Source organism: Myotis davidii, unplaced genomic scaffold (genome assembly GCF_000327345.1).
Source record: "Myotis davidii unplaced genomic scaffold, ASM32734v1 scaffold41, whole genome shotgun sequence".
NCBI classification, from domain to species: Eukaryota; Metazoa; Chordata; class Mammalia; order Chiroptera; family Vespertilionidae; genus Myotis; species Myotis davidii.
The window spans coordinates 1,521,075-1,535,202 of NW_006292344.1; the positions used below are offsets into that span (position 1 = coordinate 1,521,075).

Here is a 14,128-nt window from a genome sequence, read left to right on the forward strand (position 1 = left end):
ATCCTCTACAATTGCATAAGACTATTATATATTTTAATTATTCAAAAATAAGTCAGCTTCAGTTATTCTTTTTCAAAAATTCCTTTATGCCTACCTCTGTCTGCCCAGATCAGTCTTTTTAGGATGTGTCTCAAAGATGGTCACACTTTAACTAATGTTCAGCAATTACAAACCCTTCCATGATTCAGGATTTTCCTGAGAGAAATGATCCCATCCTTGTATTAAAGTCTCTGAGTAACAGCGATAGATTAGAATAGTTGGTTCTATGATAGTAGTTTATTACAACCAAAACTACTGAATCACGCTCATCACATTTCCTGTTACCTACAGCTAAGAAACCTAAAATACATACATTAGCTCAGAATATCTTATTGAATTAGATTGAATTACAAAACCTTCTGACTTAAATAGTTCTTATATGGAAAGAGTTTGACTCTTCAAAACTGAAGGAGAAGAGTGTGGGGCAGCTATACTTTAGCCCACTATGGCAGTTATTGTTTTACTAAATACCTCTCATAGAATTTGTCAATAATGCATTATCAAAATAAGTTTTATTCATTGAACAAATATTTATGGAGTATCTGTTTGCTAGACACTAAGGGTCCCATGTTGAATAAGAAAGAATCCATATGAAACTAGAAGGGAGGAGAACATTAAAGGAGGAATTGCAAAACAATGGACATGGGTTGTCATAAGATAGGTACAGTCTGTTCAAGGGACACCAGTGATGGGCATTTCACCTAGGCATAGAGAATCAGGATTGGCTTCGCAGGAGTGTCATTCATTTGAAACCTGAAGGATGAATACTATTGAGTAGTTGAGAGGTGGAATCAGGTTGGAAAGTGTTCCAGAAGGGTAAGCACAGGATGACTGGGACATCAAGGTGGTTGGGGGCGGGGGGGAGTAGGAGAAGAGACTAGAAAGCTGTTAATTATTCCAGAGGAATAATATGCACATGGCATATGTGTATATGAAATGCCATAAACTAGGGCACCGGAAATAGTAGACTGTACTAAGGTACTAATGCAATGGTAGTAAAAACTGAAAAGATTGAAGGTAATTAGGATGTAGAATCAACAGTCTCTATAATATGAAAGAGAAAAAATGGTCTGGACACATTTATAACATTCAGTCACATTATGGTAAGTCTTTGAGATACTTCCTTAAAATATTACTAGTTTACAAAAATTTTGTTAACATGTCTATACACTCCTATTTTACCTTTCTTTATTGACTTATTTTGAATGCATCTTCCCTTGAATGCATCTACACCAGCTGTATATCATTTCATCAGATCAAATGACCCATGATTTCCTCAACCACCATCTAATTAAAAATAATAATAATTAATAAGTTATGGGTATTTTAATAGTTCTTCATTGCCAGTTTACTCACCAGAATTATTATTTCCACCTCAATTGCCACCAGCCATGTAAAAATGCACATGTACTATCACAATCTAATCAAGATTGTTGTTGTATTATTTCTTAGCTACTTGGTTTAGCTCAGTGCTTTTTCTCTACCCCCACCCATCCCACCCACCCCCGGCCTAGTTGGAGAAAAGTGGCTAGGCCCTTGAGGGGATGACTCAGTGGATGAGGTCACTTGCTGTAGAAATAGGTTCTTTTCTCATTACAGGCCTAGATTATAGAACACATTCCAATTGAATTAAGCCTCATTGCAATGGCATTTTACTCAGTACCAGCCACATGCATGCTAGGGTCTAAGTGTACTGTGCTGTATGTGCATTTGTATAAACAAGAGCCTCAAAGACCTCTCACGTTCAAAATTGATTACATACCATCTCATTTAACAGATATTGGTCGGGGGAGGGGAGCGCAATACTCCTTAAAATACAGGTTTTCCATGTTTTATTATGATGACATGCTGGTTTTATGGACATGTGAGTGCAGGGCTACACCTGGATCATTGTTTCTGTGTTCCATAGTTAGGGATCAAGAAATAAGGACTTTCAAGGTGGCATCTTGGTGCTCCCAATTGACTTGATTTTATTTCGGGGGGAGGTGGGGAGGAGGAAGGGTGTCCTGGAATACTGGCATGGTGTGTTCAGTAGTCCTCAGAGCTGTTTGTCTTCTAAGTATCATATACCTGTTCAGAAGTGTTGTCAAAACTAATTAAATGGTAAAACTTCTAAGACTAAAACTGTTCTGCAGTGCCAACCCAGATCATGCAGTTTTTGCTGTTTCTGCCTCTGAAGCTATTAAGAATAGCCCTTCACTGGCGGTGGTGCATGTAGTACATGTTTGCAGAGCTCTGCACTGTGAAATGAGCAAGTGTTGATCCAATGCACAGATGCTGGATATTTATGCCTGCATCTCTCTCCCAAGAATCTATGTGTGTGACTTGCAAGAATGTGTGTGTGTGTGTGTGTGTGTGTGTGTGTGTGTGTGTGATTTAGGTGTCCATCAAGGATGGAAAATTAGTGTATTAGTACAATTCCCTGTGTTGGTAGCAGCGTTTGAAACTTAGTGGAGCAAATTAAAATCCTGTAATTTTAATTTTAAAAGTAAATCTTTGAGATCATTTTAACCATTTACCAGTTTTCTGCTACCATTTATGAGGTAACATTTTAATGTAGAAAATACAAAAAATATTAAGTTGAAAACAAAAATTCTGTTTACCTCAGCTGATGCAATTTTTAACCTCTTAAAATTTTTTAAATTTATTTTTAATGTTTTAGTATATTTTCCTTTTTTTGTCTATGTACACAACATACAAGTTGGGATACTACAATGCGATATTTTTAGTGTGTGCTATTTTAACATATATATTTCATATGTTATTTTAAATATATATTCATATATATGTATGTATAGATATATAAGGATGTATATCTTACTCTGATTCAAAAAGTAATATATGGTTGAGATAGAAACTTTGGAAAACAGGGAAAGTACATAGAACATCCAAAAATCACCTCCTTAAAATAACCTGTTATGAGTTTGAGAATAAATCTTTCTAGCTATATATTTATGTATGTGCATATGAGAGATATAGAGAGATGCATATATTACCAGATATAAAACAGCATTTCCTAAACTGATTTTAAAATATATAAAATTCTTGATTTTTAAAATTCCTTCCTTCCTACCTTCCTTCCTTCCTTCCTTCCTTCCTTCCTTCCTTCCTTCCTTCCTTCTTTCCTTGTGGTAAAATATTGGTAACAAAATTCACCATCTTAACCAATTTTTAGGACACAGATCAGTGGCATTATGTACATTCACATCGGTGTGCAACAATCATTTATCTTCAAAACCTGTTCTTTTATGAAAATGGATAGCCATTAAATAATTACTTCCCATTTCTCCCTCCTTCCACCCTTCTGGTACCTACATTCTACTGTCTTCATGAATTTGGCCGTGCCAGGCACTTTATATATTGGAAACATTCAGTATCTGTTCTTCTGTAACTGGCTTGTTTCATGTTAGCATAATGTTTCAAAGTTCATTCATGTTTTAGCATGGGTCAAAATTTCTTTCTTCTTTTAAGCTAAATAAGCATTTTGTTTATCCATTCCTCTGTCAAGGGTTATTTGGGTTGCTCCTATCTTTTGGCTATTATGAAAAATGCTGCTATGAGCATGAGTGTACAGACATTTGTTTAAGTTTCTGCTTTGGGTTCTTTTGATCTATACCTGGAAGTGTAATTGTGGGGTTGTTGATAGTTTTAAAGCATGCTAATAACATGGCTTTTAATTGTTGCATGGTATTCCATTCTATGAATGCACTATAATTTATTTAACCAATTTCTATGTAATTATTTAAATTTTTTATAGTCTTTCATTTTTAAAAAGTGAAGTTAGCATGAACATTTTTAAAAACTAAATATTTATGCCATTTGTGGTTATTTATTTAGACTAAATTTCTAGTAGTAAAATATATGGTTTTTTCATGTTTATGTACATATCATTTAATTAAACCACAAACAGATATCCCATAAGGCGTTTATAGAAACATGCAAGCGTTACCTTGTTTCCTAAATCTAAATTACATAAACATTGTCCTTTGAAGACAATTGGGGTGACCCTCTCCCATAATTCATAGCCACAGGGTCCAGGTAGTATTCTTTATTCTGCTTTAGCAATAGCACCTAAAAGATATTTCTCATGTCTGATTTTAACAAAGAATCATTTGTCCCTTTTTTAATTTCCAGATTTCACTTTCTGAGGGGATGGGTCTCAGATAACTTGTATTTTATATGCCCTAAATGAAAGCTAATTTGTATTAGTAAAGTCTTACGTGTAAGTGATTCTGTGGTATGCCCAGATTTGAGAAGTACTTATCTAAATGTCTAGTAGTATGTTCATATATTGTGCTCTTAATCTGTTAGGTTGTTTTCTAGTTCCCGAGGTCATCTATCAAGTGGATAGTGCGAGTGGCCCAAATCAGTGAGAAATGAATCTATTAGTAATAAACACTGAATTATGGAAGATGATTAGTGAGGGGATTCAAGAAGACACCATTAAGTTATTTTTCAGTTAAGTGCTTACAGAAAATGATGAATTAGTCTTTTATTAAGCAAAAAACAAGTATCCAATGAGATATGCATGTCATTACAACTAAAATAGATAAGCTGTTTTTGCGGTTTTTTTCTTATTGGAGAAACTGAGAAACCGAATCTATCCATTCATTTATCCAGTGATTATTAGGCACCTGCCTGGTATAAATCATTAGAGATGTGAATGAGCTCTTATTGGCCATTAAAACTCATTGCAGATATTCAGGATTTACTCTTGAAATCACTGGATTTTGAATGCCATTATGTCTTCTTTCACAAAGAAAAGCATTAGAAGAACAAGGAGCATGTGGGTGGTCTCCTCTCAACCCTGTGTGTCATCCAGCAAGCTCATCTTTTGTCTGGGTTATAGAAAGGCTTTAATTTGAAGAAAAAGATAGACTCTTCATTATAAGAGCAGGAAAAAAATAACAATACTTTTAAATCTTCTTTGTATTTCCTATGACTAGTCAATCTAGAGAAGTAATGTGACTTTTTCAATGTCACTTTACTCTAAACAGTGGCAAACCTGATTTTTTTTTCTCCTGCATTCTAGTGCACGGCCCTTCAATTTTATTGATCATCCTCCAAGGTGATATTTCTGCTTTATGGTGTCCTTAACTTAGAATGCAATTTGCAAAGAACACCTCGCACACCACATTTGGCCTGCAGAAACCCTTTGTTTAGCTTCCTTGTGTTTGCAACAAAAGTCAGAAGAGAAACACTGAATTGATATTTCAGCCTTTAGACAGTGTATGAAGTCTTCATTTCTACACAGTCCCTGTCACTCTGTTTATATGCCTTAAATGAAATTCCTGTTTCCCGGGTGGCGACAGGAAGATCTGTTATCCCGTTCACTCCATTTTCTTTTTTCCTGGAGAGAATTCTTTTTTCTGGAGCCATATCCACATTACACATCCCCTAAAAATAAGAAAAGCATAGATAAACTGAGAAGACCTCTTATTTTTTGTTTTCTGATATGTGGTCTATTTCACGCTTTCTTTACCTGAGAGAGAATTAAAAAAAAAAAAAAAAAAACCCAAGCAATGGAGCCCAGGTGTCTGGATTTGAATCCTGGATTTGCCAATTGTTTCTACTCTAACCTTGGGCTGTGACTTAATTTCTCTATGATTCAGTATCTTCATCTAAAAAATAGAAATAATTATAGTTCCTGTCTCAAGGATGCTTGTAAGGATTAAGAATAAACACAAAATGTTTACACAAAGTAAATGTTTTTTAATGTTTGGTATTATTAAACATTTTTTTTCAACACTAAGAGGTATTTTAGTTAGTGTTTCCTGCCCGAAGGATACATAGACAAAGTAGATAACTGCAAGTGAAAAATGGACATCAGATTTTGTTCAAATAACTTTAAACAATGGTCCTGAAGATGAAATACTCATAATCCTATTTTCTAACAAATCACCATTTCCCTTTCCATAGTTTGTTTATTCCTTTTCCATATGGAAATATTATTTCAATTGTATTGCATATAGGATTGCTTTCACAGTCTGTATTTTTCATTTGACATGCTGTATTTGACATTTATGTTTAACATCTTAAGTATTTTTCCATGTCATTATTTAGCTGAAATCAAAATGTAATGAAGGGGCTCTGAGTTTTATGTTGCTGTTTATGTATAGGGCTTTAGTTTTTGTACACTTTCTCCTTCTGTTACTTAGAAAATTTCCCTTTTAAGTAGAAGTCATTTTTGCACAATAAACCACATTTGTATCAAAAATTGAATCAACTAAGAAGCCTCTAGTGCAGTGATTCTTATTCACTTTGCCTTACTGAGTTTTTAAAATCTATCTTATTGCCTAATACATAGCAGAATTTCAATATTTTTATTGAATAAATAATTTTGTTTAAATTCTTTTTTTAAATATATTTTATTGAGTTTTTACAGAGAGGAAAGGAGAGAGATAGAGAGCTAGAAACATCGATGAGAGAGAAACATCGACCAGCTGCCTCCTGCACACTCCCCACTGGGGATGTGCCCGCAACCAAGGTACATGCCCTTGACCGGAATCGAACCTGGGACCTCTCAGTCTGCAGGCTGACGCTCTATCCACTGAGCCAAACCGGTTTCGGCTTGGTTTAAATTCTTACGGAGTAGTTTATTAATCCATTCTTAAAGTCATTAAACTATTTAGAGGGAGAGACTAATGAGATTACTGTAATTAAGCATACATTAAATGTATCACAGAGTTTCTTGATTGTCAAGTAATAGGAGAAATGAAGCAGCTCATATTTTGTACTTTATAATCTGAACAGGCAAATGCATTTTTCTTGGGAAACTGTTATTCATTGGTTAATGCATTACAATATTTGTTGAATACCTCCACTATGTTCTAAGATATATATTTTAAAAAAAGCCACTGGGGAATCAGAATAAAAAGACAGTCTCTAACCCTATGAAAACAGAACTATATAAGTGTGATTTGTGCAGAAGGGGAGTTGTAAAGAATTTTCACTATGCCAGAGGATTCAGCAACAGTTCACTGAGGAATCCGATACTCAGGTTGAGAACTAAGGGATTGTTAGGCATTAGCTAGATGTAGAAATCAGAGAGAGGTAGGGAAGCACCTGGATAAAGCCCTGTGATGGGAGGGAGCCTGACACACCAGATATGAAAGCAAGTCAGTGTCAGAGAGTGACAAGTCATATAACTCTCAAGTAGAGGTAGGAGAGATAGAGTCTAAATTATCCACTAAGCATTTGAAGACTTGTAAGCAGGAAAGTAATGGGATCAGATTTTCACTTGTAATCACTCTAGCAACAGAATGAAGGAATCACTGAGGGGAATAAAAGTAGGTACTGGGACACCGATTTGGATAATGTCTCCAGCATTTCTGGTAAGAGGTAGTAGATCTTGGAATAAGGTTGCAGAAGTGGGAATAGTGAAATGTGGGCATATATGAGGATTATAATATTTTCTGTACAGGGAATAAGGTCAGCAGGATTGAGTACTTGAATGGGATGTGAAGGAGAGTCTCAAGAATGACTCTTAATCTTGGTATTTGAGCAATACCTGGATGAGAAAATCAGAACAAAAGCATGGAAAGTAGATCCAAGGAATACGATGAATAGTTTTTAACATCTTGAGCCTGAAGAGGATATGAGGCATATGGGTACTCACATAAAATAATTGAATATTTGGGCTTAGCATTCAGAATACAGATAATTTTGGAGATAGAAATTCAAAAGTCTTCTTAATGGAAAATTTTTTTCAGTTAATGGCATGTTCTTAGAGAGAATGAGTATGGAGAGAAGAGAATAGGCCCTGTGTCAGATAAAGAGTATAATTATTAATTGTCCACTGGGCAGAATGTTGTCTAATGTCATCAGTAACAATTCTACAGAAAGTTTAGAAAAGTATTTTTAGCAGAAAGAGCCTGAGTCCTGCTGTCACCATTGAGAAGACATAGTAGTTCTTGACTATCTATCTCTGGATTTTCTGTTACAAAACATAAATATCTCTGTTTAAGACCATGATAATTTGATTTTTCATCGCTTACCTCTGGATTTCTTCCCAAGTTGTAAAACATGCAAGTCAATTATTAAAACACCATCTGATTATTTTACTTGAGGTATGGAAAAAGTCTATTGGGAGTATAAGTGAAGAGCCATAGATTGAACTTCAACAACCTTCCATGGGAGTCAAGAAAGACATGACAAAAAAAGGACTATTCGATCTGAGACTTGGAGAATATGCAGGCAACTGTTTGAGCAGCATGGGGTTACCATGGAGGAGTTGTATAGAATGGATCCCAAGCTATAGAAGGAGGTTCTGGCTGACAGATATGAGTACAGACTTACATGCATGATCTATTCTGCTCTCTGTGTGAGGTTAATATTGCTGGAGTGCGTGGTGTGAAAAAGTGGATGTGGCTGGAGAGTGAGGCGAGGGCTTGATTGTAAAATCTTTATAAAGTATGTGGAAAATAAAAAAGCGAAGAGTTCAACACAAGGCAGAGTCATTGCCAAATTTTGATCATCAGCCAGCCACAATCAGGTGTTCATGTTAGATCATCATGGCAGTATTAAGGAGGAGAGATAAGAGAGAAGTAAGGTTGGATCTTGGTAATAAATAGCTCAGGGTAGTGGTAATGAGGACCACATTTAATGGAGAGAAGCAAAGCTAAAATAAAGTGAGAAATAATCAGGGGTTATATATAGATTAGGTTAGGTTAGGTTAGATTAGGGGTGTGTGTGCGTGTGTGTGTGTGTGTGTGTGTGTATTTTTGTTTGTACAGGTGAATTCAGGTGATGGGTGGGCAGGGGTAATGGAGATGGATGAATGTAAGATGATACCCTGACTTGGGCTTAAAAGAAGTTGAGAGCATGCTCTAAGAAGTAAGCACAAGAGGTGCTCACATAGCCCCTTGTCTGTTCTTGTCTTATGGCCACACCAATTCTGCCTCTTAATGAAGACTAGTTCAACAATTACTGATTATGTATTAGCCCCTCTTCCACTCCATAAACTTTTGGGGGACAGGGAGAGATGCACTATTGGTCCTGGGATAGTCTTCTCCTCGCAGTAGCTTCACAGACCTTTATATGTTGAAAATGTTTAAAACTAATCAATGGAAAAATAACCCCATTAAATTACTGCTACATAGATTCAAGTCTCAGAAAAAATACCCATACACACAGGCATGTATTTATATGAGTTTAATATTTAAAAGTACTTGATTTTCAAAATGAAAATGTTAAATCATGATAAAGACTTTAAGAATTCTTGCATAAACAATAAAGAAGTGAAATGCCAAAAAATATATACTTGGAAGTGCCAACTAATCCAATAAGTAGAAAAAGCTCACTATGCATTTAATTGACTATGTGGGCCCAGATAATGTTGCCACTGCTTTCTTTAACCATGAAGAACGTAAATAAATATGCTTTAAAATGATTCCTCTTCATTACCACTTCCACCTCCACTGAGGTAAAGAAAATAAAATTGAAACGGAAAAAATATAGCTAAATATGCTATTTTCACACACGTAGTTTATGATATAGAAAATACTCATAAACATGCCATACACAGCAGAATTCATAATCAAGTTGTGAGAAAACTTTTTATGCCCAGAAGAGAAGAGAATTCTCCTGGTGAGATATTTCCTAGAAGAAAGGACTGGCTCCTGAAATTGTGCCCTGATGCCTTCCTTCAAAGATCTTAGGAATGTTTGAATAGTGTGTGTATGAAAGCACGCACGCGCGCGCGCGCGCGCGCGCACACACACACACACACACACACACATGTAACTACAAAAGTGCAACTGAGAGTGTATATGTGTTCATCAAGAGAGAAAAAGATATTTGTGAAAAAGTTGCTTCTAAAGTTTGAGTTCTACACAAATCCTTTCTTTGTTGTTGCTGTTGACTTTATGAAGGTGATTGATTTTCATTTTCAAAATCTGTCACTTCTGGGGCATCTGTTTTGGGGGCAGACTTCTTACAGCTGCAGCAGAGTGTGCCTGTCACTAGCCCCGTTGCTCAGTCACCATCTCCATTTATAGTTGGTTTTTTAAGTGTTCCAAACAGGAACTCTGAGTTTCTGCTGATCTTGAGTCATCAAAGTAAAACTTGATTCCTCCCCTTTCATTCAAGTCTTTTATGCTGACATTTTTTAAAGCCTGACATGGTTGACTAAAAAACCCTGACCCTCTTAAATGAGTATTGATTTTAGAGTTCCTTTTGGATATACATTTAAATAGGCTTTTTAATAATAAAAAAAAAGCTGTATCTCTTTCCATTGCACACTATTGCAACCATCTTTATGCAGAAGGTAAAGTTCACTCTACCAAGACAAGACTATTCAGGTTGCTTAAATTACAAATGTGAATTGCAAGTCTTTCCCTTCAAAGATTAATATTAAAAAGAGGGAAACATATAACTCTATTCCACAGCCTCCTGTAACTTAACAGAACTAAATCTAGATTTGCAAAAGCCCTAGGAAACAGCAACTGTTACAAATATGTGGGAAAGATAGCTGTTACAGTCAGGATCCCATAAAAAATAATGGCACATTGAAGCTAGCTTCTCTCGGGAGTTAATTTATATAGGCATCCTATACATAGAAGCACAGAAAAGTCATAGGGACGGACTGATGATCTGGGGTTAGCAGAGTCAGAGTTGTCATCTCATGTAGGCTCAAGGGGACCAGGGCAGAGAGCAGTTATTTGGACCAGGAAAGAGAGAGTGTTGTAGAGGGTAATTTCTAGAGAGGACCAGTGACCCTTCCTGGCAACTGGGAACTCACAGTCAACTTGCCAGACGATATGTGTCCCAAGAGTCTATCAATGTTAACAGGGGCACTATTGTTATCTTGGGTTTGACAATCATGTGTTTTGTCCTCCATCCATCTAATGATAATAGCATACCCTAGTCACTGTGAATAAAAAAAAAAAATGCCCTGACTCATTTCTAAAGTTTCCCTGGCCAGTAGTTATTTTTCTCTTTCTCACTGGAAGTGAAATGTTAACCAAATGGCCGTGGGAATGTTTTAATCTTTATCTCTGAATCAACCTAGATCTCCAAAAAGCTCTTCCCCAAACACTAAATATCTGAATCAATAGACTTTTATTTGATGGTGGGAGCAAGATAGTGCACCATTTACAGCCCCACATCCATGTTCCAGGCAAGAAGGGGGAAAAGAGAAAAAAAGTAGGAAGGTTTGATGATTATGTCAGGAGAACCCTAGTTTTCTCAAAAACATTTAGTGCGCATCTCATTGGCCAGAACCATGTCACATAGCAGCTTCTACTGACAAAGCAGTATTAGGCAGTATATTAAGTGGGCATATTGCTGCCCTGAACAAAATTGAAATTCTTGAGTAATGAATAAGGGAATGTGTATGATGAGGAAGCAGTTTCCAAGCTTTCCCAACCTTGACTTATCTCCCATCATAATTTTAGCCTCCCATAGTTCAGAGGGAAGATATTTTCACCTTTGTGTCATTAGGGCATTCAGTAAGTATTTCTTTTTTTTTAAATTTCATGATGACAACATAAGGTTATATTTTAGTTTTTCAATTACAGTTGACATTGAATATTATATTAGTTTCAATTATACAGCATTAAACATTCATATAACTTAACAAAGTGACTCCCCCCATAAGTCTTGTTACCCACCTGGCACCATATATAGCTGCTACAATGTTATTGACTTTATCCTCTATGCTGTACTTTGCATCCCCATGACTATTTTGTAACTACAAATTTGTACTTCTTAATCCTTTCACCTTTTTTACCTAGTGCCCCACCCCCTCTCCCATCTGCCATCTATCAATTTGTTCTCTGTATCTATGAGTCTGTTTCTGTTTTGTTATTTCATTTATTTTGTTCTTTAGAATCCAACAATAAGGGGAATCATATGATATTTGTCTTTCTCTGACAGACTTTCACTTAGCATGATAACCACTAGATCCATCCATGTTCTTGGAAATTGTAAGATTCCAGTCTTTTTTATGTCTGAGTAATATTCAGTTGTATAGTCAGTATTTCTGAGTTGAAGGAATGAATTCAACAGACACCAGGAAGATGCATTTCAGTCGTTTTTGGTAAATTACTCTTTGATCTAAAATTTAGCATCTCCTTGGTTGTGCTGGAGTGTTTGTTGCTCTCAATACCCTCTTTGCATTTATTCATTCATTCATTCATTCATTCATTCATTCATTTAATTTGATTTCCATTGCCCAGTCCTCCAGCTTTCTTTCTCTACTACCTTCTTTTATCACTATGGTGCCTAAGTGTTGGGGTAATTTGATTAAGATCATGGTGTTCAACATATTTTTGTTGTTGTTAGTGTTTTTGGTGTTATACATATTTAATAAGAACAAAAACATTGCCAAATCTAATGTGATGAAGCTACCTCTCTATGTTTTCTTTTAAGAGTATTATAGTTTGCACTGTTATGTTTAGTGCTAAAGTTTTAGTTTATTTTTGTATATGGTGCAAAGTAAGGCTCCAGTTTCATTCTTTTGCATGTGGATAGCCAATTGTCCCCACACTATTTATTGAAGGGACTCTTTTCTTCCCATTTTATGGTCTTGGCACTTTTGTAAAAAATCAATTTAACATGCATTCAAAGGTTTATTTCTGGATTCTCTATTTCATTGGTTTATATATCTGCCTTTATGCTACTACCACACTGTTTTGATTGTTATAATTGTATAATAAGTTTTGAGATTGAGCAGTTTGATATCTTCAATTTTGTTTTCTTTTGTCAAGAATGTTGGGCTATGCAGAGTTTCTTGAAATTGCATATGAATTTTAGGAGGGATTTTTTTTATTTTTTTTTAAAAAGGCACCTTTGGGATTTTGAAAAGTATTTATACCAATAAATCTGTAGACCACTCTGTGAAGTATTAACATTTTAACTCTATTAAAGTCTTCCAACCCATGAACTCAAGTAGGTTTCTATTTATTTCTGTCCTCTTTAATTTATTTAAGCAACAGTTTATCGTTTTCAATACAAAAGTACATATTTCACTTCTTCGGTTAAGTTTATTCCTAAGTATTTTTATCTTGTTATTGTAAATGACATTGTTTCCCTTACCACCTTTATGGATTTTCCATTTTTAGTTCACAAAAATGCAGCTGATTTTGTGTTAGTCTCTTCTCTGAACTCTTAGAAGCCAAGAGCCATGCTGTATTTGTATTTTGTGGAGTTAATGTAAAAATAATAATTGGAAGTTTTTAATATATTTTTAAAATTTTCCATTGGCAATAATGTCTGTTTTTTGTTTGTTTTTTTCCTTTCTCTCTCTTTTCAGGGCTCTGCCAGTGCAACAGCCTCTCCTCCAGTCTCCACCCCTGTCACGGGACACAAGAGAATGGTTATACCTAACCAACCCCCTCTAACAGCAACCAAAAAGTCTACATTGAAACCGCAGCCTGCACCTCAGGCTGGGCCCATTCCTGTGGCTCCAATAGGGACACTAAAACCCCAGCCTCAGCCAGTCCCAGCCTCATACACTACAGCATCCACCCCTTCAAGGCCTACCTTCAACGTGCAGGTGAAGTCAGCCCAGCCCAGCTCACATTACATGGCTGCCCCTTCACCAGGACAATTTTACAGCCCAGGGTCAGGGCACCAGGGCTATAACATTCAACCAGTTCCTGTTGCTGGTCAAGGTCCACCTCCTCCAACACGGGGAGGCATGGATTATGCATATAACCCACCCCCAGGCCTTCAACCTGAGCCTGGGTATGGATATGGCCCTAACCAAGGTCGCTATTATGAAGCTTATAGCCCAGCAGGGCCTGTGTATGGAGGCAAAAATGACTCTGATCCTGCCTATGGTCAACAAGGTCACCCCAATACCTGGAAACGGGAACAAGGGTACACTCCCTCTGGGACAGGAAACCAGCACCCTACTGGCATGTATCCAGTTGCCAGTCCCAAGAAGACCTATATCACAGATCCTGTTCCAGCCCCCTGTGCACCACCACTGCAGCCAAAGGTAAGATACTCATTGTCATAGTGACAGAAATAAAGGGCTGCCTATCTTGGCCAGCCTTCCCAAGAAAGCAGAGCCTAAGGCAAAAAATGTATGTGCTCTTTTAATTTAATTAGAAACTACAATGCCAGGGAAGCAAGAGTGAAG

General features: G+C 36.3%; 1 protein-coding gene across 6 annotated transcripts in view; it reads left to right on the top strand.

Moving 5' to 3' along the window:
• The window catches only part of LPP (LIM domain containing preferred translocation partner in lipoma), a 653,115-nt gene that overhangs the window by 392,952 nt on the left and 246,035 nt on the right, over window positions 1-14,128 (top strand). For all 6 annotated transcript variants that reach the window (XM_006765861.2, XM_006765860.2, XM_006765862.2 and 3 more), the window contains one exon: window positions 13,295-13,984. In XM_006765861.2, the coding sequence (XP_006765924.1) occupies window positions 13,295-13,984 (690 nt within the window). The remainder of the gene's footprint in view (window positions 1-13,294; window positions 13,985-14,128) is intronic.